The following is a 24,224-nucleotide window of genomic DNA, read 5'->3' on the forward strand; positions in this document are numbered from 1 at the left end:
AACCCTAAATGCTTTAAATACAGAGCACGAAAACACCACCGCCCCCTAACACACAAAGCGCCGCCTTTGTTCATTTCCGCCCAGCCTACCCTGATGCAGGGGGAGGGGGGAAGGGCAGCTCTGGGGCGGGGAGTGCGTCAACATACACACATACATGGATCCGCCTATCGCGCATGCCTGAAAGCCTGGCCATGGCCTCCTGGGAGCTGTAGTTCCAATCACCACCATCGAGCAAGCTTTGCAGGAGGGGGAACTACAACGTCCGGCGTGCTCCGCGCACCACCCCTGCCATTCCAGCGTCGCAGCCCCAGAACCAATCAGCTGGCGCCTCGAGCTCGGAACGTCAAGTCTCCGGGTTCGCTGGTGCTGTCGCCGGGTTCGAAGCACCGCCTCCCAGTTCCATTTCCGTCAATCAAGAGGAACCTGATTATTCCGTCCTACGCAAACAGCCATTCGTGGAAAGAAAGGGCCAGCCCTGCCTTGTTCTGCCTACATTTTGTACTGGCCTTATTTTTTTCCCTTCTTAAGCAATGCAGAATGAGTGGTACGTAACCCTCCCTCTATCCCTCCCTCCTTTAAAAAAAAACAAGAGGGAAAAAGTCAATTTACCTTGGTGACAAGCTTTCTGCTAATTGATCAGCTTGACACCAAGAATCTACAGTAGTGAGTTGTCTGAGACAACCCTCTTTTGGGTGTTACTTTGTATCCACTGGGTCGGGTTTCAAACCACGTTTCTGTTTTTTTTCCCTCCTTGGGGGGTTGATCTGAGAACAAAGAGAGAATAGGCAAACAATCATTAATAAGATAAGTTCATTTTTTATGAACTTATCTTATTATGATTGTTTGTATTTTTTTGTTCACAGATCAAAAGGAGGAAAGTATGGCCACCCTAACTGAAGGAGGGAAACCTGGTGAATATTTGCAAATCAAAACATCAGGCTCACAGGTAATGAAAACTAAAATTTCAAATCAAGACTTGTAATGTGTGTGTGTGTGTGTGTAACATTTTATTTTACGTGTTTAGATGAAAATGCTTCCTGTGCCACAACTGCTGCTGCTGAACTAATGTTGCTAACCACTTGTCTGTGTTGCATTTGTACGTGAAGCCATTTTTTTCCTGCAGATCTGAGCACCTACTTCCTGATTTTTAACTAACTATGAATGCACGATTTTAAATTTGTTCTAATGATTGAAATGCAACTGTTTTATCGTTAATTGCACTGTACTTCCTGAGTGAAGCCCCTTTTTGTGCTAATGTAAATTCACACCCACTCTTTCCTCTCTAAACCCGCCCACTGTGTGTGTCTATGTGGGTAGGACACCCAGCCCTCTCCTCTCGCCCTGCTCGCAGCCACTTGCAGCAAGATCGGATCCCCGGGGCCGGCGGACGGTGTAGCCGCCTCCAGCACAGTCCAGGGCGGGCAGCTTGTCCTCGACCAGAGCTCGGGAGCGGTCCAGCAGCAGCAGCAACAGCAGCAGCAGCAACAACTGGAGCTCGTCACCGCTCAGCTGTCGGGAAACGGCTGGCAGATCATCGCCGCCGGCCCTGCCACAACGAAAGAAGGCGCGGCTCAGCAGCAAGGGGCGTCGGCAGCTCCCAACAGCAACAGCAACGGTACCAGTGGGCAGGATGGCACAGCAGGATCCCCCAGCAAAGCCAGGCCCATCGTCTCGGCGGCCGGTCAGTACAGCGTGGTGCCGGTGCAGAGCCTCTCCAACCCGACCATGGTGGTCAGCGCGGCGGGGGCCGGGGCTTCGGGCGCTGCCCTCCAGTACCAGGTCATCCCGCAGCTGCAGACGGTGGACGGGCAGCAGCTCCAGTTCAGCTCGGCCGGCCTGCAGCCGGACCTGCACCGGCAGATCCAGATCGTGTCGGCGGGAGGCGGCCAAGCCATCCTCGCCCCGCTGAGCCGGAGCGGCGCCGCCGGCCATGCGGCGCCCCAGAACAGCTCCCCGCAGAGCACCACCGTCCCCATCCAGATCCGGCCCGGCCTGTCCATCCCGCTGCAGCTCCAGGGAGTTAACATTTCCGGCGCTCAGGCTCAAATGGTCGCCACCTTGCCGATCAACATAGGAGGCGGCGTGACTTTGGCCGTGCCCATAAACAGCATGGCGGCGGCGGGCAGCACCGGAGGAGGATCCATCCAGTTCGTCCAGCCTTCCGACGGCGGGGTCTCGAATGGGAGTCAGGTCGTTTCCACGCCCATCTCCTCCAGCGCCTCTCTGAACAACACGCCCGAGTCTCCACCTCTCGCCACCACCGCTGCCTCCACATCCACCTGCGTGACCAGCGCCTCCCCGGCCCTCTCCTGCAGCGCTTCCCTGGTCAACTCCTCCGACGCCGCTCAGTCCGTCTTCAGCAACGCGTCCAGCTCCGAAAACGCCGAGGAGGAGTCGGCCCCCGGCGCGCCCGCCTCCGAGGCAGAAGGTCCCAGCATCGCTCAGGCCAACGGCCTGCAGAGCCTGCAGGAACAGGGGCAGCTCCAGCAGGTGCAGCTGGCTGTTGGGCAGCAGCTGTCGTCTCCCCTCCAGCAGCAGATCATTCAGACAATTCCCCACCATGCTGTTCAAACCATCCAAGGGGCTGCAGTGCAAGGCCAGACTGTACAGACTGTCCAGCAACAGGCCTTGCAGAACGTTCAGCTGTCAACATTGCAGAATCCAACTCAGGTGATCATCAGGGCACCAAGTTTGACACCATCTGGGCAAATAAACTGGCAGACCATACAAGTGCAGAACATCCAGAGCCTTTCAAATGTGCAGCTCCAGAATGCTCAGCAACTAACTGTGACTCCAGTGTCCTCAAGTAACTCTGGTGAAACTGCTATTGCCCAAATTACCCCTGTAACTGTTACTGGCGGTACCATTAATTTAAGTGCTGCCCAACTTGCATCAGTTCCTAACCTCCAGACAGTCAACATTGGCAGTTTGAGTTCAGGAGGACTCCAGGTGCAAGGAATACCAGTGGCCATCGCCAATCTAGCAGGTATGACCATACTTGGCAAGTATTTCTTACAGATAATATAAATGTGTGGAAAATTACTTCTAATGTAGTTGCATATAATAAAGTCTTTATATGCATAGAGCTGCATATAATAAAGACTGAAAATTGAGTACAAGATTAGTTTATTCCTGGAATTCCAAATTAAGCGTTTCTATTTAATTTTGCAGAAAACCTTTTAGAGCAGTTGTTTTGTAGAGAATGTGTTGACAAAAGGAAAGTGGGTTAGTCTTCAGGGAAGTAAGTTTTAAATAGTCTGTTTTTGCTTTTGGTGTTTTTCTTATGTAGCATTGTTTAACCAGATAGTGATAGGTTTGATTAAATAATGATTATACATTAGCTGGTTAATGATATCACCATCAAAATATGTAGCAAAACATATTGTGGGGAGTAGAGAAAGGCTGTGCATTTCACTTCTGTTGTATTAAAGCTACAGAGTGATGCCTTTCAGTACAATTATACCAATGCATGTTAATAAAGGGAAAATGTATTTCTCAACACTTGCTCCTTTAAGTTTAATGTTTCCACATCAGTGGTGATATTTTTATTCCTGTAGGCATAACTGTTTCAGTGATAATTGTACTTCTTGGTTAGCAGAATGTTTTTGCATGCTAATCAAATTAATAGTAGAGCCAAGCTGCAAAATTTAAAAGTAGATTCAGATCACTTAACCATCCTGATAGTTTGTTCCTTATGTCATATTTATCTTATTTTAGTAAGAGGCCCATTTCCCAATATGGACATGGGTGGCAATGGTAAAGACTTCTGAGGATCAAAATCTCCAACCATTAATAATTTGCAGATTAAAATTTTCTAGTGACCTTATAAAAGGACATTTAAAAAAAAAAATGTTCTTATTTTCATTTAATTACAGTTACATCTTCTAAACTATCAAAGCTTTCTACCTTAAACTGAAAAATAACCAAGTCTGACTTCTCAAAGTAGAATACAGTTAAAATTTTTGTTATCCGGCATGCTCGTGGAATGGGTGGTACCGGTTAATCAAAAATGCCGGTTAATGGGGAGTTACATTACTCTGGTCACAAGGAGAGGTGCAATATATCTTTGTTCAGACACAATAACCAAAACTGACCAAACAATTTCAATGTAAAACCCAAGAATAACTTTGCAGATTTACAATCTATTGTTATTATTAGTTTTTTTCTTAAATAATGCATTATCTGAATGCTGAAAGTGATTGGCTTTTTTTAAAAAATCAAGCTGTTAGAAACTCCTGTTACTAGAGGATTCCAGTTGGTAGAGCCAGATAACAAAAAGTTTTTTGTATTTCCTAAGTAACTTTTTATCTACTCAAAACATAATTTCAAATAAATTTCATTGGCTGATATTTGTGTAACTCCACATACAAAGAAAATTGAACTCTCTCCTGTATTCTGGGCTTAGAAGCATGACTAGTTACCTTATTTCGGCAAATTCTGTCTTCACCACCACTGTTATCTCATTCTGCAGCTTGAATCATGTTTTGATTTGGCTTAAAATCACTACAAATGTTTGGTCTGTCGCTTTGCTGACACCGTAAGTTCAAACTTCAACACCACTTTTTCCTGATTGGCCTGTGAACCGTAATATTTTTAGTCTGTAAGACAATTTTTAGTGATGCAGTCACAGCTCCAAATGATTTTTTTTTAAGATCAGGTGATTTGGAGTAAATAATTCATGGCAAATGTAAAACTTGACTGTTGACCAGTCACTGAGTGGATTACGTGTACAGTAGGAGAAATGTTCTAAATCCATGTTCTTTAATGACAAAGATTAACTATTCAGTTCACAGGTAACAGTCCCATAAACAGTGTACTAATCAAGGGGTAGAGATTATGTATTAAGCTTCTGTTTATGGTCCTGAATGCATAGTAAGAAAATGTTGTTTCAGTAAAGCCAGCCAGTCCTGAAGACTGATGAGGCAGGTTGGCTTAAACTTAATGTGTTAGAAGCTCCTGCTCAGGATTATGCCAGTGTTTTTGAAGAAAAATTGCTCTATCCTGTGCCTACTTAGGCTTTTTAAAATATATTTCAAATAACTCTTGGGATGTAAAGAAAATTGTTTTGCTTCCAATTAGAAGGTAAATGTAGATTGTGACATTTCCTTGTTCACTCTAGTTCCTAATAGTCCATTAAAAGCATCATTGGGTGCTGAGGTGAAGTGAATGCATTTGCTTCAGTCAGCCTTGGAACTAACAAGAAGGTTCATTTGAGAGTACTGCATGGTCACTTTTTCTTTAAAGTTTTCTTTAGTTGCATTTGTGCAAGTATTTTCACCTTTTCAAGATTTTTGTAGTATAGTTTCTCACTTTTACCAAAATCTAATTGTGTTTTGTATATTAAATGAAAAATAATTTGCCCTAACAGTCTGGTGAGTAAAGGCATTGCCCACTGTGGCACCAGTTCATGAAGGCTGGAAAGGCCCCAGGTTAATTCCTGTTTTAATCCGTGCTAATACGTCCAACTGGTGCTAAATATAATACAAAAATTACAAATGTCACTTAAACAAATGAATATGCTGGTTACAGGTTATGTAGAAGGCTTCAATCTAATTAACTATCTCTTTTTATGTTCTGCTGTGTCCCATTTTGGCCCCATTTCTTAATTAAAATTTGTATTTTTATACTTAAAATATAGTAATTGCCACTAGAGTCACTGGAAGGCATTGGATATGCTGGAGTCTGTCTAGAAATGCAAGTTCTTTGGAATCTTCTCCATGAATAGATATTTTGATTACACACAGACACCCTAATTTTCCATTAATAATTCACACTTCTGCCTTATTACTATAGCACTAAATTATGTTCAGATAAATATAGTAAAACTAGAGTACCCTGCACTTAAGTCATTGCCATTCTATCAGAGACCAGCACATTGAGTATTAGTGCAGTGGATTGTTTCAATAGTATTTTGATTTTAGAAATTTCCTCTGACTTGTTGGGTGAATGCATTATCTATTATGATACTGAGCCTGTAGGCCCTGGGTTTGATCCACGATTAGCGCTGAGTAGCTGATTTTCAGCAAGGAAGCAGTTAGGATATGATGTATGCTTTAGTGATGCTTAGTTAAGGAAGGACAAAATCATCCACTCTTGGTTGCTGACCACTGATTCCTGCTGGGAAGTACAATGCATTATGAGTACAGAATTCAACTGAATTATTACATTTTCTATAGCCAAATAGTCGACCAAGAGTCCATGCCTAGATTTATGCAGGAAGAATGGTATTTAGATAGTGTCAGAGAGGAAAAAAAGAACTGTATCTCAACCAGACTCAGCCTTCAGATGTTGTGTGGAGCATAACAATTTTCGTTGCAGGTCAGAGATCACACTTTTTTTTTCTTCAATTTTAAGTGCATTAAAGTGAATCAATTTATAACTCCCTTTCTTTTAAACCTTAAGAAAAATAGTCTTCAAAAACAATGGCTATTATGAGTGACATCCAAGTGTAAGAAGAGAAGTGTGAATGTACTATGTACACTTTCAAATTTTTAACTGTCTAGCCCTTGATCATCCATTCACCATGACATTTGTGTAGCTACTGATTTGACTCGATCACTTCCACATTTTTGTTGCCATTGTCTTCACTCAAACCATATCTCTCACAATGGTTTCTCATCTCCACTCTCAAGGATACAGACATCAATTCTTATGGTGGACAACTGGTTTACCCAGTCATCATCTGATCTGGCTTGACCAATTAAAGCACTATTGGGTCCTTCTCTCCTTGGCCATAACTGCTCAGTGTTCCAGGATTGCCTTGGAATGCAAAGATAACTCTCAGCTTTTTTCCTCTACAAGCCTTCACCTCCGAGAAGCCTTTTTCCCCTATCCCCCCCATCTTCACTGCTAACAAGTGCAAGAAACTCATGGACTTCTTTGTGATTAAGACTATCTGTTCAGCATCGCCTGCTGCTCCCTTGTCCAAGCCTTGAACTTGCATCTTTCTCAAGTTTCTCCCCGCTTGCCCTCTTCTGAACTCATCTTGTCCATGAGACCCACGTCCTGCTTCTTTGACCCTATTCCCACTAAACTGCTGATCACCCAACTTCCCTGCCTGGTCCCTGTTCCTTCCTTCCCTGTTAATGGTTCCTTCTCCTCAGGTACTACCCCCCCTCCCCTGAAAATCTGGTATTGTCATCCACCTCTTCCACAAAAAAAACCCTTTCACCTCCCCGTCCTTGCAAACTATTGCCCGGTCACCAAATTCCCTTTCCTCTCCAGAGTCTGAGTGTGTGTCACTTTCCAAATATATGACTATATTTCACTCAACTCCATGTTTGAATCCCTCCAGTTAGGTTTCTGCTTCTGCCACAGTACTGAAACAGCTCTTATTAAAGTCATAAATGACATTCCATGTGACTTTGACCGTGGTAAACTATCTTTCCTCATCCAGCTCAACCTGCCTGCAGCCTTTGACATGATTATCCATACCGTCCTCCTCCAATGACTCTCCTGTATCTTCTAGCTGGGTGGGTCTGTCTTTGGCTGGTTCCATTCTTATAGAATCATAGAATAGTACAGCACAGGAGGAGGCCATTATCTAGCTATTTGTAGCTAGAGCATCATCTGCAGTGGCTTGTCTTCCTGATCCAGCATTGTTATCTTTTGGAGTCATCCAAGGATCTGCTCATTGTCCATCCTATTTCTCGCCTGCTTGCTGCCCCTTGGCAACATCATTTGAAAGCACAACACCATGTTCCACATGAGACTCCTAGCTCTAACTCAGCATCACCTCTCCCAACCGCTCCACTCTCTGATTTGTCGTGCTATTTGTTTGTCATGGTATTTGTCCGACATCCAATCTTGAGTTGAAATTTCCTCTAATCAAAAATAGGAAAGACTGAGGCCGTTGCCCTTGATCCTTGTCATAAGCCCTGTTCCCCAGCCACAACTCTGTCCCTTGTCCTGGTTGCTCTCTGCGACTGAACCAGATCATTCATAATGCTGACATTCTGTTTGGCCCCTAAATTAACTTCCAACCACGTATTCGCTCCATCACCCAGACAACCTTCTTTCGTCTCTGTAACATTGTCCATCTTTGCCTTTGTCTCAGCTCATTGCTGGTTAAGCTCTCATCTGTAACTTTGTTCCCCCTACAGTTGACTATTCCAATGCTGTCCTGGCCAGCCTCTCGTCTTTCATCCTTCGTAAACTTGAACTGATCAAAAACTCCGATTGAGTCCTGTTCACCCTTCACCACTGTGCTCACTGACCTGCATTGGCTCCTAGTCATTTTCAACCTTGTTTCCAATGGCATCAGCCTTCCATGGCATCATGCCTCCCTATCCCTGTAACCTCCCCCAACCTTAAAACCTTCCACATCTTTGCTTTCCCCCAATTCTGATCTCTTGCCCATCACTGGTTTTAACACTTGACCATTGGTGGCTGTGCCTTCAGCTTTCTAGATTCTGAGCTCTGGAGTTCCCTGCCTAAACCTCTCCACCTCTCTAACCTTTTCATTTCCTTTAAACATGTCATAAAACCTGCTTAAGATATCTTAATATCTCCTTATGTGGCTTGGTCTTAAATTTTATTTGCTTTTACTCTAATAAAGCAACTTGGAATGCTTTACTGTGATAAAGGTGCTATAGAAGTGCCAAATTGTTGTTGTGATGTATATTGTACACCATGAATTGGGTGTTAAAAGTTCCTAAAGTAAAAGTTCTATTTTACTGTCACAATGCATCAGTTTAAAAAAAAAGGCAGTTTGAAGTGTGATTCAAATGATAGCAGCTGATTCTAACAGGTTAATATAATGCCCTGATGAAGATAACTTGTTCCAGCAACAGGAAATAATTTGAAGAGGAGGGGTTTGGCAGGTAATTATAGCTGGGTTCCTAGACACAATCAGACAGAGCAAGTTATTATTTGCTCTTAATGGGTAAGGAAATATTTCAGATTCCCAAGATGGATGGATGGCTCTGCTACCTCAATAGGTAATAGAACCTATCAGGTTTTTCAGTTGAGTTAATTCTAATTTCTAAGATTGAATTACCATGGGGAATTTGTTACACAAGAATTGCATCAATAATTATTTCCAACTGACACAGAAACCATAAATGGGACAAGTGGTCAAAGATGGATAGAACGTGCCAACTTGAAGACTTAATTATCCAAAGCCCTATCTCGAAAAGGATAATCAAAGTACTGAAGATTTTGCACATTTCTGTTTAATATTTTGTTCTTGATGGTATCTGCCATCTTTTGTACATCACTGTTTCTTTGAAATGTAATTTAAATACTTTGGATGTTTTAGTCAGTAAAACCTGTAGTGTGTTTAATATTCCACAATTTCTGTTATCACTGTTCTAACTGGGTCAGGACAGATCTAGCAATCAAAATCGGGGCAAACATGAAGTATAGTGAGCCAACAGCAGCATTGGATTGCAACAGGTACAATCAGTAACCACGTGTCCCAGCACATCCATCAAGCTAAGGGATCAACCCTGGTTCCATGCGACATATAGAAAGGTGCCTCAGAAGCAGCATCAGGCATATTGTAGAATGAGGCACTAACCTAATGAAGCTACAATTCAGTGCTCTCTACATGCCAAAGCAAAAAGCTATAGTGGCTCCACATCAATAGATAAAAGCAAAGCTCCGTAGCCCAACCACATCTAGTGAAAACTGAGTTGCTTGATTCTTCAGCATCCAGAGGAGGAAGCTTCAAGAATAACCTATCCTCAACTGTGTTGCAGTCCAGCAAATGAATATAAAAGACAAAACTACATGCCATCATTTGCAGTCATGGGTTAAACTTCCACATGTACACTGACAACATCAGGCTTTACAAATCTGCCACCCCCGTCGATCCCTTCGCTGTTTGAGTTGTCATTGCTTGACTGGCATCCAGCCACAATTGGAAAGACTGAAGCCATTGTCTTCGACCCCCACCGCAAACAGTGATTACATCATGCTCTCTTGTCTTTGTCACAGACACAACCAAACAGTTAGCAATCTTGGTGTCCTGTTTGCCCTAGAGTTGAACTTCCAACATTATATGCATGTTTTCAAAAAGACTGCTATTTCCATATCTGCAATATCACCCACTCTCTTGCCTTGATTCATTTGCTGGTAAAGCCCTCATCCATGCCTTTATCAGCTGCAGACCTTGCCATTTCATTGCTCTCCTGGCCTGCTACCCATGAGTTTATAGCACAGCAACCGGCCACTCTGCTCAACTGGTCTATATCAGTGTTTGTGCTTCATGTGAGCCCCCTCCCGCCCTATTTCCTTATATTTCTTTCTCCTCATGTAATTATCATATTTGCCCCTGATGCATAAATTCTATATGACACCAGGTCTGTGTCTCCTGTCTTTTCTCCGCTGTGTTGGTTTTTGGTCCCCAATCTCTATTCTCTTCACAGCCTCATCACTCCCCATCTTTCATTCCAGTCCTACAGCACTTCCAGAACGTGTTATTCCTCTATCTCTGGCTTCTCGTACACCCTTCTTGCTTTATCCCACTATTGGTGGCCATGGAATTCCTTCCCCAGTCATTCCGCTCCATTCTGCCTTCTGTGCTTCCATCTCACCTTCTCTGCCTTTCCATCTAATCCTCCTGGATTGAGCCTTTCTCTGAACAAGCTTTTGGACACCCCAATTTATATTTTTTTTCTTTGGCTCGATGTTCATTTTTTGTTTGACTACACCTCTGTAAAGAGTTTTTCTACATTAAAAATTCTATATAAATACATTTCTTTTGGGGAATGTCTTACTACATCTTCAATCCATAGTGCCAAGCAGTTCACCCTGTTGAGTCTCCTCTCAAAGTCTTACAATTTACCAACAGGGTAAAAATTGTCCAGCCAGTTCAGTTCAGTCTTAAAATTATAGAATGGTACAGCCTGGGCTGGCTCTTTGTAGTACTATCCAGTTAATCCCACACCTGCTCTTTCTTCTTAGCCCTTTATTTTTTTTCTCTTTTAATGTTTATCCAGTACTCTTTTTTTGAATGTTACTGTTGAAGCTGTGTTTACCAGTCTTTCATTCCAGATCACCACAACTCTCTGTGTATATATGTTTCCTCATATCATTTCCGATTCTTTTGCCAATTATCTTACATCTGTGTCTTCTGAGAACTGATCCTCATGCCACTGAAAACAGTTTCTCTTTACCCAATCAAAACCATTGATTTTGAATACTTTTCTATCAAATCTCCCCTTAACATTCTCTGCTCTTAAGGAGAACAATCTAGCTTCTCCATGTAAATTAGGTCCCTCATAACCGGGTACCGTTCTAATATATCTCTTCTGTACCCTCTCCAAGTCTTTGACATCCTTGCTAAAGTGTGACACCAAGAATTGAGCACACCATTCTAGCCGAGGCCTAACCAGTGTGTTTTATAAAAGTTTAGCATAATTTTCTTGCTTTAGCACTTTATTTCTCAAATTAGATTATGAACTGTTCATCAGAACAGTTCTGATGAAAGGCCATTGACCCAAAATATTTACACTGTTTCTCTCCACAGCTGCTACCAGATCTACTGAGTATTTCCAGCAGATTTCTGGCATCCACAGTATTTTGCTTTCATAATAGATCTAGCGCTGTTTTCTTTCTCACTGAGCCTGGAAACACAATCAAGAAAGTTGCACACGTTTCTCCCTTTTCCTATTGTTCCTGAATACCTTGTATGCAAGAATATTAAGTTCCCAAACCTTCCCTCCTTTAAGCTGGGTGCCCATTATTTGTCGCAGTCCCACATGACAACTTGTGCACTCCAACCTTATTTACACCACCTCATATGTTTATGTATGTGCACTTCACACCCGCCTTGGACTGCTTTCTATTTGCCCTCCCCCCTTTGATCTCTCCTCTTTCTGAATTTACTGTAGTGCTTTTTGGCTTGCCTAATCCTATATACACTTTGTTTCTGCTTTCTAATATTTCAACCCCTGCCCAATTAGTTCAAACCTTCCTCCATGTGACAATTAGAAGTGGTGGCATACATTGGACTTTAGGAGAGCTTTAGGCCCTGTTAACATCCTGACTTTAGCGAGGAAGACCAAAACACCCAAATTAGTTGATCCCTAGCTAAACTATTCCAATGCACCTATGACGCTGCCATGTATCCAACAATTCGAAAGACTTTCCAGCTTTGTTACAGCTCAAAAAACATGACTAACTAAAACCGACAACTATCACCTGATCAATCTTCCAGCACTTTGTTGTTTGTTTGTGGAAGGAGTCAATAATAATCCCATTAAGCAGCACTTACTCACCATTAACCTGCTCACTGATATGAGAACATAAGAAATGGGAATAGGAGGAGGCCATTCAGTCCCTCAAATCTGCTCCGCCATTCCATAAGATCGTGGCTGATCATCTTGTGTTTCGATTTCCAAATTCCCACCTACCCCAGGTAATCTTAGATGCTTGTTAGGTAAGGGAATCAATCTACCTCAGCCTTAAAAGTATTCACCTCCACCACCTTCTGAGGCAGTGTTCCAAAGTCACACAACCGTCTGAGAATAAAGATTTCTCCTCACCCCCTAAAAGGGCGACCCCTAATTTTAAAACAGTGCCCCCTAGTTCTGGACTCACCCACAAGAGGAAACATCCTTTCAACATCCATCTTGTCAAGGCCGCTCAGGATCTTGTATACTTCAATCAAATCACACTTCACTCTTCTAAACTCCAGTGGAAACAAGCTTAGTCTGTCCAACCTTTCCTCATAAGACAACCCACTCATTCCAAGTATCAATCTAGCAAACCTCTTCTGAACCACCTCCCGTGCATTTACATCCTTCCTTAAATAAGGAGACCAAAACTGCACACAGAATTCGAGATGCGGTCTCACCAATGCCCTGTATAACTGAAGCATGGCATCCTTACTTTTATGTTCGATCCCTCTCGTAATAAAGGATAGCATTCCTTCTTAATTACTTGCTGTACCTGCATACTAACTTTTTGTGACTCGTACTAGAACACCCAGATCCCTCTGCACCTCAGAGTTATGCAGCCGTTCTCCATTTAAGTAATACTCTGCTTTTTTGTTCTTCCTGCCAAAGTGAACAACTTCACACGTTCCCACATAAGCTTCATTTGGCAGACCCTTGCCCACTCACTCAACCTATTTATATCTATCTGCAACCTCCTCATGTCCTCTTCACAACATGCTTTCCTACTTACCTTTGTGTTATCCGCAAATTTAGTTACCATGTTTTCACTCCCCTCGTCTAAGTCATTGATGTAAATCGTAAAAAGGTTGAGGCCCCAGCACAGACTCCTGTGGGACTCCATACCTCACGTCCTGTCAATCCGAAAAAGACCCATTTATGCGTAGTCTGTGCTTTCTGCCAGCCAGCCAATCTTCTATCCATGCTAATATGTTACCCCCTACACCTTGCACTTTTATTTTCCATAATAACTTTTGATGTGGCACCTTATCAAATGCCTTCTGGAAATCCAAGTACAGTAAGTCTACAGGCTCCCCTTTATCCATCATGCATGTTACTCCTTCAAAAAAAACTACAATAAATTGGTTAACATGATTTTCCATTCACAAAACCATGCTGACTCTTCCCAATTGCTTTGACCTCTTCCAAATGTCCAGCTATAACCTTAATGATCGATTCTAATAACTTCCTGACGACAGACATCAAGCTAACTGGCCTATAGTTTCCTGTTTTCTGCCTCCCTCCCTTCTTGAATAGAGGGGTTATATTTGCTACTTTCCACTCTGATGGAACCTTTCCAGAATCTAGCGAATTTTGGAAAATGACTACCTCAATAGCCACCTCTTTTAAGACCCTAGATATGGTCCATCGGGACCCAGAGACTTGCCAGCCTGCAGCTCCATCAATTTGCTCAGTATCGTTTACCTAGTGATTTCAATTTCACCAAGTTCCTTTCTCCTGTTGGCCTCCTGATTTGCAGCTATTACTGGAATGTTTTTTGTATCCTCTATGGTGAACACAGAAGCAAAACATTTGTTCATTTCTTCCGCCATTTCCTTATTATCTACACATAACGCCTCACTGTCACTCTCTAGAGGACCAACACTCACTTTACATGCAACTCTTGCAATCCGTTTATTCATTTGTAGCTAGCTTCCTCATGCTTTCTTTCTTCCTCATAATTTCTTTCTCCTGATTAACCTTTTATTCATTCTCTGCCGTTCTTTATATTCTGACTGATCATCTGTCCTGCCACTCATCTCTGCGGAGTTGTATGCTTTTTTTCCCTTAAGTTTGATGTTTTCCACTACTTTAGTTAACCACGGATGGTGGGTCCTCCCTTTAGAATTTTTCTTTGTAATAGGAATGTACTTATTCTGGATACTCTGAAATATCCCCTTAAATGTCTGCCACTGCTTCTCTATTAATCTATCCTCTAGCCTAGTTTCCCAGTTCACTTCAGCTAGCTCAGTTTCACTTTAGATTCCACCAGGATCACAAGGTCCTGACCTTAAGTTTTTTTTTCTTTATTTGTTCATGGGATGTGGGCATCACTAGCTAGGACAGCATTTATTGCCCATCTCTAATTGTCCTTGAGAAGGTGGTGGTGAGCCACCTTTGGTGTCAGCTCTGGCTCAGTGGTAGCATTTGCCTCTGAGTCACAAGGTTTTAGGATCAAGGGCCACTGTAGGACTTGAGTGCAAAAATGAAGGCTGGTACTCCAGCGCAGTAGTAAGGGAGTGTTGCACTGTCTGAGGCCATATAGAGTAATGCTATATATAGAAAAGAAAATAGAATAGAAAAAGGCTATTCAGCCCATCAAGTCAATGCCAACTGTGCTTTAAGCAATCCAAAGCCAGCTTTTGGATCCAGTCGTTAAAATGAGGCCCCTGTCTGCCCTCTCTTTGCCCTTTGAGACAAAAATGACCATGTTCTACATCTGCGGTGCTTGGTAGGGTTCATAAGAATATAAGAAGTAGGAGCAGGAGTAGGCCATTCGGCCCCCCAAGCCTGCCACGCCATTTAATATGACCATGGCTGATCTGCCCCAGGCCTCAACTCCTCTTTCGTGCCAGCTCCTCCTAGCCCTCAACTCCCCGATATTTCAAAAATCAATCTATCTACCTCTTTAAATATTTTCAGTGATCTAGCCTCCACAACTCTCTGGGGTAGAGAATTCCAGACATTTGCTACTCACTGAGAGAAGAAATTCCTTCGCATCTCAGTTTTAAATGAGTGTCCCCTTATTTTGTCACTGTGTCCCCTAGTTTGAGATTCCCCCACTAGTAGAAACATCACCTCAACATCTACCCTGTCAAGCCTCCTCAGAATCTTGTACGTTTCAATAAGATCACCCCTCATTCTTCGAAACTCTAATGAATAAAGGCCTAACCTGTTTAGCCATTCTTGATAAGTCAACCCCTTCATCCCAGCAATCAGTCTAGTAAATCTCTTTTGAACTGCTTCCAATGCCAGTATTTCCTTTTTTAAATATGGGGTCCAAAACTGTACTAAGTACTCCAGGTGCGGCCTCACCAACACCATGTACAGTTGTAACAAGACTTCCCTATTTTTAAACTCCAGCCCCCTAGCAATACAGGCCAAAATTCCATTTGCCTTCTTAATTTCTTGCTGCACCTGCATGCTAACTTTTTGTGCTACATGCACAAGAACACCTAGATCCCTCTATGCTGCACTTTTTGGAGTCTCTCTCCATTTAAATAATAGGGTGCCTTTTGATTCTTCCTACCAGAGTGCATGACCTCACATTTTCCTACATTAAACTCCATCAGCCATGTTTTTGCCCACTCGCTCAGCCTATCTATATCCCCTTGCAGATTCCTTATGTCCCCATCACAGCATGCCTTCCCACCTATTCTTGTATCGTCAGCAAATTTGGATACATTACACTCTGCCCCCTCCTCCAAGTCATTAATATAGATAATAAATAATTGAGGCCCTAGGACTGATGCTTGTGGCACTCCACTAGTTACGTCTTTCCAACCTGAAAAAGACCCATTAATCCCGACTCTGTTTTCTGTGTGTTATCCAATTCTCAATCCATGCTAATACATTACCCCAATATCTTGTGCAATGACCTTTTATTGAATGCCTTCTGGAAATCCAAATACACTACATCTACCGGTTCCCCTTTATCAACGCTGCTTGTTATATCCTCAAAGAATTCTAGCAAATTTGTCAAACATGAATTCCCTTTCACAAAACCATGGGCATCACATTAACGGTTTTCCAATCCGCTGGGACCCTCCTGGAATCCAGTGAGTTCTGGAATATTTCAACCAATGCCTCCACTATCTCTGTAGACACTTCCTTTAAAACACTTGGATGCAGGCCAACAGGTCCTGGCGTCTTGCCTGATTTTAGTCCCGAAAATAGATGATGAACGTGACTTGTCTGTGAATTGGATTATAGTGAGGGTGAGTTGCACATCATCAGCCTCCCTCTCTCCTGTCCTGACCTATCTTGGTCCACTGGCAAGACAAGTCTAGACAGCTAGAGATGGAGATAGATCCAGACAAAGTGTCTAGGACATCTTCTGCATCTTATTGAGCTCTACGTGTTCCATGACACGATGCTGGACTGCCTTCTAGACTGTTGGATCTTAGATTGGACTCAACCACGCAGTCTGGTGGAATCAGTCTTCGTATGCCAGGATAGATAAATCTCAATAATAATGATAGATAAATAAGTTGCAGAGAGTAGGAGGCCTGACAGATATCCTCGCCTGGTTTGGCCTGCCTGTCAAAGCAGTTTATCGGGGTGTGTCCGCTGTCGTATGCTAACAACTACTTGGCGCCACAGATGAGAACTGAGTGAAGGTGGACCAATACAGGGTAAACTGCAAAGAGTGTGACGAACCCACCTGTGAGAGGTGCTATACCCCTCCTTTGCACCTCATCTGTGCCTGCCCTCTAGCACATAAAAGATTCCATGGCACTAATTCAAAGAAGAGCAGGGGAGTTATCCCTGGTATCCTAGCCAATATTTATCCCTTGATCAGCATCCCGGAAAACAGATTATCTTGCCATTATCACATTGCTGTTTGTGGGAGCTTGCTGTTTGCAAATTAGCTACTGTGTTTCCCACAGTACAACACTTCAGAAGTACTTCCAAGGCTGAAAAGTGTCCAGTGGTCATGAAAGGCGCTACATAAATGCAAAGTCTATTTTTTGATTCTGACATGATTGTAAGAACTGGGTAGCTAAGAATACCTGACTTTGACATCAAGGCACCTTCAACTGAGTATGACATCAAGGAAACCTTGCTCAGTTGGGTCGGAGGGAACGTTTTCCAGTGGCTGAGGTCATACCTGATGCACAAGGAGGTGACCGTAGTTGTCAGAGGCCAGTTATCATAACACCAAGAAATTTGATGCCAGCGTTCGTATCATTCACAGTTGCATCGTCCATCATAATGTCAAAGGTGGGGCTGTTTGTTAACTATTCCATAGTGTTCAAATTCTGTCACAGCTCCTCTGCTAATAATTTTTTTAATTCTCTCACGGGATGTGGGTGTCACTAGCTAGGCCAGCATTTTTATTGCCCATCCTTAATTGCCCTTGAGAAAGTGGTGGTGAGCTGCCTTCTTGAATCGCTGCAGTCCAAGTGGTGTAGGTACACCCAGTCCTGTTGCAGGAGGGGAGTTCCAAGATTTTGACACAGTGAAGGAATGGCAATATAGTTTCAAGTCAGGATGGTGAGTGACTTGAAGGGAAACTTGCAGGTGGTGGTGTTCCCATGCATCTGCTGCCCTTGTCCTTCTAGATGGTTGTGGCCGTGGGGTTGGAAGTACTGTCAAAAGAGCCTTGGTGAGTTGCTGCAGTACATCTTGTAAATGGTACACACTGCTGCCACTGTGTCTGTGGTGGAGGGAGCGGATGTTGAAGGTGGTGGATGTGGTGCCAATCAAGCGGCCTGCTTTGTCCTGGATGGTGTCGAGCTTCTTGAGTGTCGTTGGAGCTGCACTCATTCAGGCAAGTTGGGAGTATTCCATCACATTCCTGACTTGTGCCTTGTAGATGGTGGACAGGCTCTGGGGATTCAGGAGGTGAGTTAATCTCTGCAGAATTCCTAGCCTCTGGCCTGCTCTTGTGGACACATTATTTATATGGCGGGCCCAGTTCAGTTTCTGGTTGATGGTAACCCCCTCCAGGATGTTGACATTGGGGGATTCAGTGATGGTAATGTCATTGAATGTCAATGGGAGATGGTTGAATTCACTCCTGTTGGAGATGTTCATTGCCTGGCACTTGTGTGACACAAATGTTACTTGCCACTTATCTGTAAATTGGCATGTGTGGCTTCAGACTGGTGCTGAACATTGTGCAATCATCAATGAAAATATCCTATGCTAGCCTACAGCAGGACTTGGGTGGGATTCTGGCTTGCTTTCAGTAGTGGTACATAGCATTTGCAGCAGCAAAGTGCCAAGCAGTGATCCTGTCTCCTGAGAGAGAGAGAGAGAGAGAGCCAAACACCCCCACCCCACCTCCCCAGCATCTTAAGGGTTACCATCACCAAGTTCTCCTGACATCAATATCCAAAGTTCACTATGGTCAGAAACTAAACTAAGCGCAGCAATATCACCAATGTTTTTAGTTCAAGTTTCCTGCAGCCGACTAGGATGTTTTAACTTTTGTACTTTTTCTATAAAATGCCTACTTTGGCCCAAGGACATGTGTAACTATAGCATCATGTACTCTGTCTGAAAATGACTATTAGACCTCAGCTTTCACCTCTCGTGGATAGAAACAGGTATAGGCCATTCAAGGCCATAGGCCTTGATCCTGTCTCTTTCCCACCAACCCCTCACCCCCATGCAGTATGATCATGGCTAACCTGTATCCGAACTCAATCCGCCTGCCTTGGCTCCATTTGCATAATTTTTTAATCCCCAAGTTAAAATTATTAATTGAGCTAGCACCTTTTCCTTTTTGTAGGAGAGTGTTTCACACTTCTACCTCCCTTTTCAGTGAATAAGTGTTTCCTGACCACTCCAGAAAAGCCTAGCTCTACTGTCATGGTTATGTCCTCTTGTGCTCAACTGACCCACAGAGAAAACTTCTATCTACCCTCTTGGTTCCTTTCAAAATCCTGAAAATTTCATTCAAAACATCCCTTAACCTTCTGTATTTTGGTGATTACAGACCTAGTTTATGTACTTTTCCCTCATCATCTAACCTTTGGAGCCTTGGTTCACATTCTGGTGAATCTGCACTGCATTCTCTCTCCAAGGCCAATATATTCTTCCTTAAGGTGTGGTGCATAGAACGTACACAGTACTCCAGATTTGGCCTATCAAAGCTTTGTATAATTGCAGCAAGACTTCCTCCTAGCCTTTTTGATTTTTTTTGTACTCGATCACGACATTTTGGTGATCTGGTGATGGAGCCCCTAAATCTCTTTGGACCTCCACTGTCCCTAGCTTTTGACTTTAGTAAGTTACTTAATGAATCATTCACCGCCTTTTTCAAGCAGCACATCCCAGACTGTATCTTTCCTTTCAATATTCTAGTTGAGTCATTCTTAGTATTTTTCCACTTGTCTATTTCATGCTAGTGCCCCAAGCCCCTGTGACTATTTTGACTAACATTGTGATATCCAAGTTCCATCTAAGTGTCTATTGTCCCTACCCATTTTTACAGGAGTACAGTTCATTTCTTCCACGTCAGTTGCCTTAACATACTCAGACTGTATCTTCTGCACAGAGGTGCATCTGGCACATCTCTCTTTCTTGCACTAGCCCTCTTCTCCCCTTTACACACGTTTCCTTATCACAATTTTAACCCCTTATTACATACCATTCTAATTTCTCAGTGCGCCTCATGTAAACATGGAATTGACAGGCAGAAAAAGCAATTGGCCCATCAAGTCCCACATACATAATAACCCCTAGCCTTTGACCTCTACTCCAGAGAAACACAAGTAACAAAGTAATGGGAGCACCATTATCTCCAAATCACTTGGCACCCTGACTTGAACATATATTGCTGCACCTTCATTGTTGCTGGATCAAAAGACCTTAACTTGATACCTAGCACCATCACCTCGAGCTCAATGATGCAAGGAGAATGCCAATCGTCACCACCAACTGGAAGTTTGGTGTATGTTTTTGTTTTTATTGGAAACCAAAGTGTAAGACCATGCTCGCATTCTGGGAACATAGTTTTCATTCAACTAATGAAGCTAATGCCCCGTGCAGAAAGAAAACACCTAGTGATGTAAGTGGTAATCATCAGGTAATACAACTGCTAGGGTAGCCTGTTGGAATGATCCGCTTCCAGGAGCTGCTGAAAAATTATTACAGAAGAAACCCGTTATTAAAATCTAAAATCCAAAATATATCAGTCGTGTGTATTTTTCAAAATAGTTGTAAACTGCTGATAAGTTTGACTTTTGAATGATAACTTTGCAGATTCAGTGGCACAGTTGGTTAGCACAATATTCTGCTATCTCAGGAAATAGTGGTCACATCTACCCCCGGATTGATAGGGTAAAATAAAACATTTTATCTCAATTGCCTGTGGGAGATCTATCTGAAAGAGAAGTTTTGGGCAGCTAAAACTAGTGGAGGGTTGAGTAATTATCTATAATTTTGCAATAAATTGACAATCTCAAACTATAAGGGTGGCCAAAATGAGAAATGGTGTTGTATTCCTTTGAATGACAACAAGTTACAGTAAAATCTGTTATCTGGAAAACACGGGAAATGGGTGGTGCTGGTTAATCAAAAAATGGCAGTTAACGGAGAGTTCCATTTATTGATGGATACAGCGCGACACTTGTATCATGAGCTAATATGCAAATACTCAGGAAGTAAAGAACAGTATTACTTTTACTTCTAATCTTCAACAGTGCGTTAAAACCTAAAGTATAAATTAATACAATATACAGGTCTGGTTTCCGGATAACTTTGTAATTGCTTCTGGTTGGTAAAGTGACAATTCATACTAGGGGAACTTCAGAAATTCTGATTAGTAGAGAATTCTGGTTGGTAAAGTGCTGAATAACGCAAAGTTAACTGTATATTGTTGGGGCAGAGTCAAGGGAGCTTTACTGTGCAATCTGTCTGTGCTGCATTTGATTAGATGTTGACACACATCCCATTCTCTAGCCTTGATATCTATGACTTTGGGGGAATCTCCCACCACAGCAGGAGTACCATACAGCAGAGACTGTAATCACTCATTATTGAACTGTTTGACTTGCAGCATTACACCACTGAGATAGCTATAAGCAAGGATATCGAGAAGTGTAAATCCGATGCATGCATTGTAAAGGTCATTATAATAGTGCGTTACCATTGTGGACATGACTTGCTTTTAGAATCCTGGCTAAGAGATGTGTCTGGTTGGTAGCTACAATATGGCCTGCCAAAATGATTTTTGCAGTGTGAGCAGCCATACATCATGTGACAATTGATCATTAAAAGCAAAGCACTGAAACACCTACAGAAGAGGTGAAGGTGGCCATGGAGACTGGAAGGTAGTGTTCATTGGCTTAACGGACTAGTGAGCTGCAACATAAGCCTACCCAAAGGGCTGTCAAGAGAAACCAGAGCAAACCCAGAAGCTGATTGAAAGCAACTTATTGTTTTCCTCTTCAAGAGGTGTATGTTCCAGCTTTAACTACTTTATTTCAAGTGCCAGAAACTCAGTCACAGACCAGCAAGAGTGTAAGAATAGGCTCAAACTGTGTCCGTTTGTCATACAGCATCCCAGTGTTCTTGATGAAGCCATGATGCTAGCTGCCTCAACTGTGGAGGACCCTACTAAGTGGGGGCCCCAAATACCTCTCTGACTTCAAGGAAACCATAATCTATCTAACTGTATGTTGACAATCATCAAACAATGCCAATTCACTATTGAGCCCCATACAATCCGCCAAGGGATAAATGAATTAACTACATTAAAACAAAGCCCCTATAGTGTCCCTTCTGAAGAGCCATAAGTACATGTGAATATTAGAAAAACAATGTGTGACCTATTGAGAACTCTGCTCAAAAACAGAGTCATCTTAAATCTTGGCAAATGAGAACATTGCTCATTTTTCATCTATCAATGCCAATGTCCATCTAGTTTACCTTCCACTATTTTGGTAGTTCCAGGAAACAACGGTAATGGGGTTGTTGACAATCATAGCAAGCAATCAATCTCTATCAATTAATCTACAACAGACCCAGATGTGGCGTGAGGGATATCTCAATAGTGGAGAGCTTTGAGGAGAAGGAGACCTATCTCTGCAGCAAAGACAATTTGGCCTATGCATTAGGCATTAGTCTTAGATCAGACAGGAAAGCCGGTTGAGCAGCCTTCCGCATACATTGCAGTCTGGCGTTTAGCAACATTGATGTCTCTGGTGCTGCCTGTGATCTGTAGTGTGTGGTCACCTGAGTTTACCTGGAACAAGGTGCAAAGTGAAATGCCTGTACAATGTCCTCCAGGCACTTCACCATTTGTGTCATTCAGGAGAAAATTTACAATTTAGAAGCAATATGCTTATCCTGGAGATTGCAAAGCAATATATCGGGGAATCCAGCATTCTACAGGCAAGGCGTGACTGGGCAATTTGGATGATGTGGGCTAAAGCATCTTAAAAGCCCCTGGACTCCATATATCACAGCAGCCGCTTTGACCGTCACAATGTGCTTGACCATACCATTGTAACACCAGCAAATGTTCAAACATTAGGGGTGGAGAAGATGTGGGAAAGGAAGAATAGGAAGCTAGGTAAAGGTGGAGGGGCAGCACTGTTAATCAAACAGGGCAATGGTGCAGTAGTTAGAGATGACCTTGGTTTAGGAGATCAGGATGTAAAATTGATTTGGGTGGAGATGAGGAATAGTAGGGGGGAAAAGTCATTAGTGGGAGTGATCTACAGGCCCATATCAGTAGCCACAGTGTAGGGCAAAGTATTCAAGAGAAAATATTGTGTGCTTGTGATAAAGGGACGGCAATAATCATGGGTGATTTTAATCTAAACACAAACTGGAAAAATCAGATTGGCAGTAGTAGCCTGGATGAGGAGTTCTTAGAATTCTTTTGAGAGAGTTTCTTAGAGCAGCATGTTCTGGAACCAATCAGAGACAGGTTATATTAGACTAGGTATTGTGTAATGTGACAAGATTAATTAATGACCTCAGAGTAAAGGCATCCCTAGGTAGCAGAGACCAGAATATGATTGAATTTTACATCCAGTTTGAAAGGGAGAAGAGCGGGTCTAAGACTAGTATCTTAAACTTAAATAAGGGCAACTATGTGGGGATGAAAGCTGAGCTAGTTGAAGTGAATTGGGAACCTAGGCTAGAGGATAGATCATTAGAGAAGCATGGCAGACATTTATGGGGATATTTCAGAGTATTCCGAATAAGTACATTCCTATTAGAAATAATTCTAAAGGGAGGATCCACCATCCGTGGTTAACTGAAGAAGTTAAGGAAAGCATCAAACTTAAAGAAAAAGCATACAACTCCACAAAGATGAGGGGCAGGACAGATGATTGATCAGAATATAAAGAATGGCAGAGAATGTCTAAAAGGTTAATCAAGAGAAAGAGATTAGAGTATGAGAGGAAGCTAGCTAGAAATGTAAAAACAGATAGCAAGACTTTCTACAAGTATTTAAAAAGGAAAAGAGTAAGTAAAGTGAGTGTTGGTCCTCTAGGGAGTGACAGTGGGGGTTTAATAGTAGATAATAAGGAAATGGCGGAAGAAATGAACAATTATTCTTCTTCTGTGTTCACTGTGGAGGATACAAAAACATTCCAGTAATAGCTGCAATTAGGAGGTGAACGGGAAAAAGGAACTTGGTGAAATTGAAATCACTAGGGAAATGGTACTGAGCAAATTGATGGAGCTGCAGGTTGGCAAGTCTCCAGGCCCTGATGGACCACATCTTAGGGCCTAGCTAATGAGGTAGTCGATGCACTGGTGTTAATTTTCCAAAATTCGCTAGATTCTGGAAAGGTTCCATCAGATTGGAAAGTAGCAAATATAACCCCTCTATCAAGGAGGGAGGGAGGCAGAAAACAGGAAACTATAGGCCAGTTAGCTTGATGTCTGTCGTGGGGAAGTTATTAGAATCGATCATTAAGGATGTTATAGCTGGACATTTGGAAGAGCTCAAGGCAATAGGAAGAGTCAGCGTGGTTTTGTGAACAGAAAATCACGTTTAACCAATTTATTGGAGTTTTTTTGAAGGAGTAACATGCGCAGTGGATAAAGGGGAGCCTGTAGACTTACTGTGTTTGGATTTCCAGAAGGCATTTGGTAAGGTGCCACATTAAAGATTATGAAAATAAAAGC

General features: G+C 42.7%; 1 protein-coding gene across 1 annotated transcript in view; it reads left to right on the top strand.

Annotated features, from left to right (window-relative positions):
• The first annotated feature begins 422 nt into the window (after positions 1-422).
• The window catches only part of sp4 (sp4 transcription factor), a 90,725-nt gene continuing 66,923 nt past the window's right edge, over positions 423-24,224 (top strand). Inside the window, exons 1-3 of the mRNA XM_078538865.1 lie at positions 423-544; positions 864-946; positions 1,318-2,986. Of these exons, the coding sequence (XP_078394991.1) occupies positions 538-544; positions 864-946; positions 1,318-2,986 (1,759 nt within the window). The 5' untranslated portion in view covers positions 423-537. The remainder of the gene's footprint in view (positions 545-863; positions 947-1,317; positions 2,987-24,224) is intronic.

The sequence above is a fragment of the Cetorhinus maximus genome, chromosome 3, assembly GCF_964194155.1.
Source record: "Cetorhinus maximus chromosome 3, sCetMax3.hap1.1, whole genome shotgun sequence".
Lineage (NCBI taxonomy): Eukaryota > Metazoa > Chordata > Chondrichthyes > Lamniformes > Cetorhinidae > Cetorhinus > Cetorhinus maximus.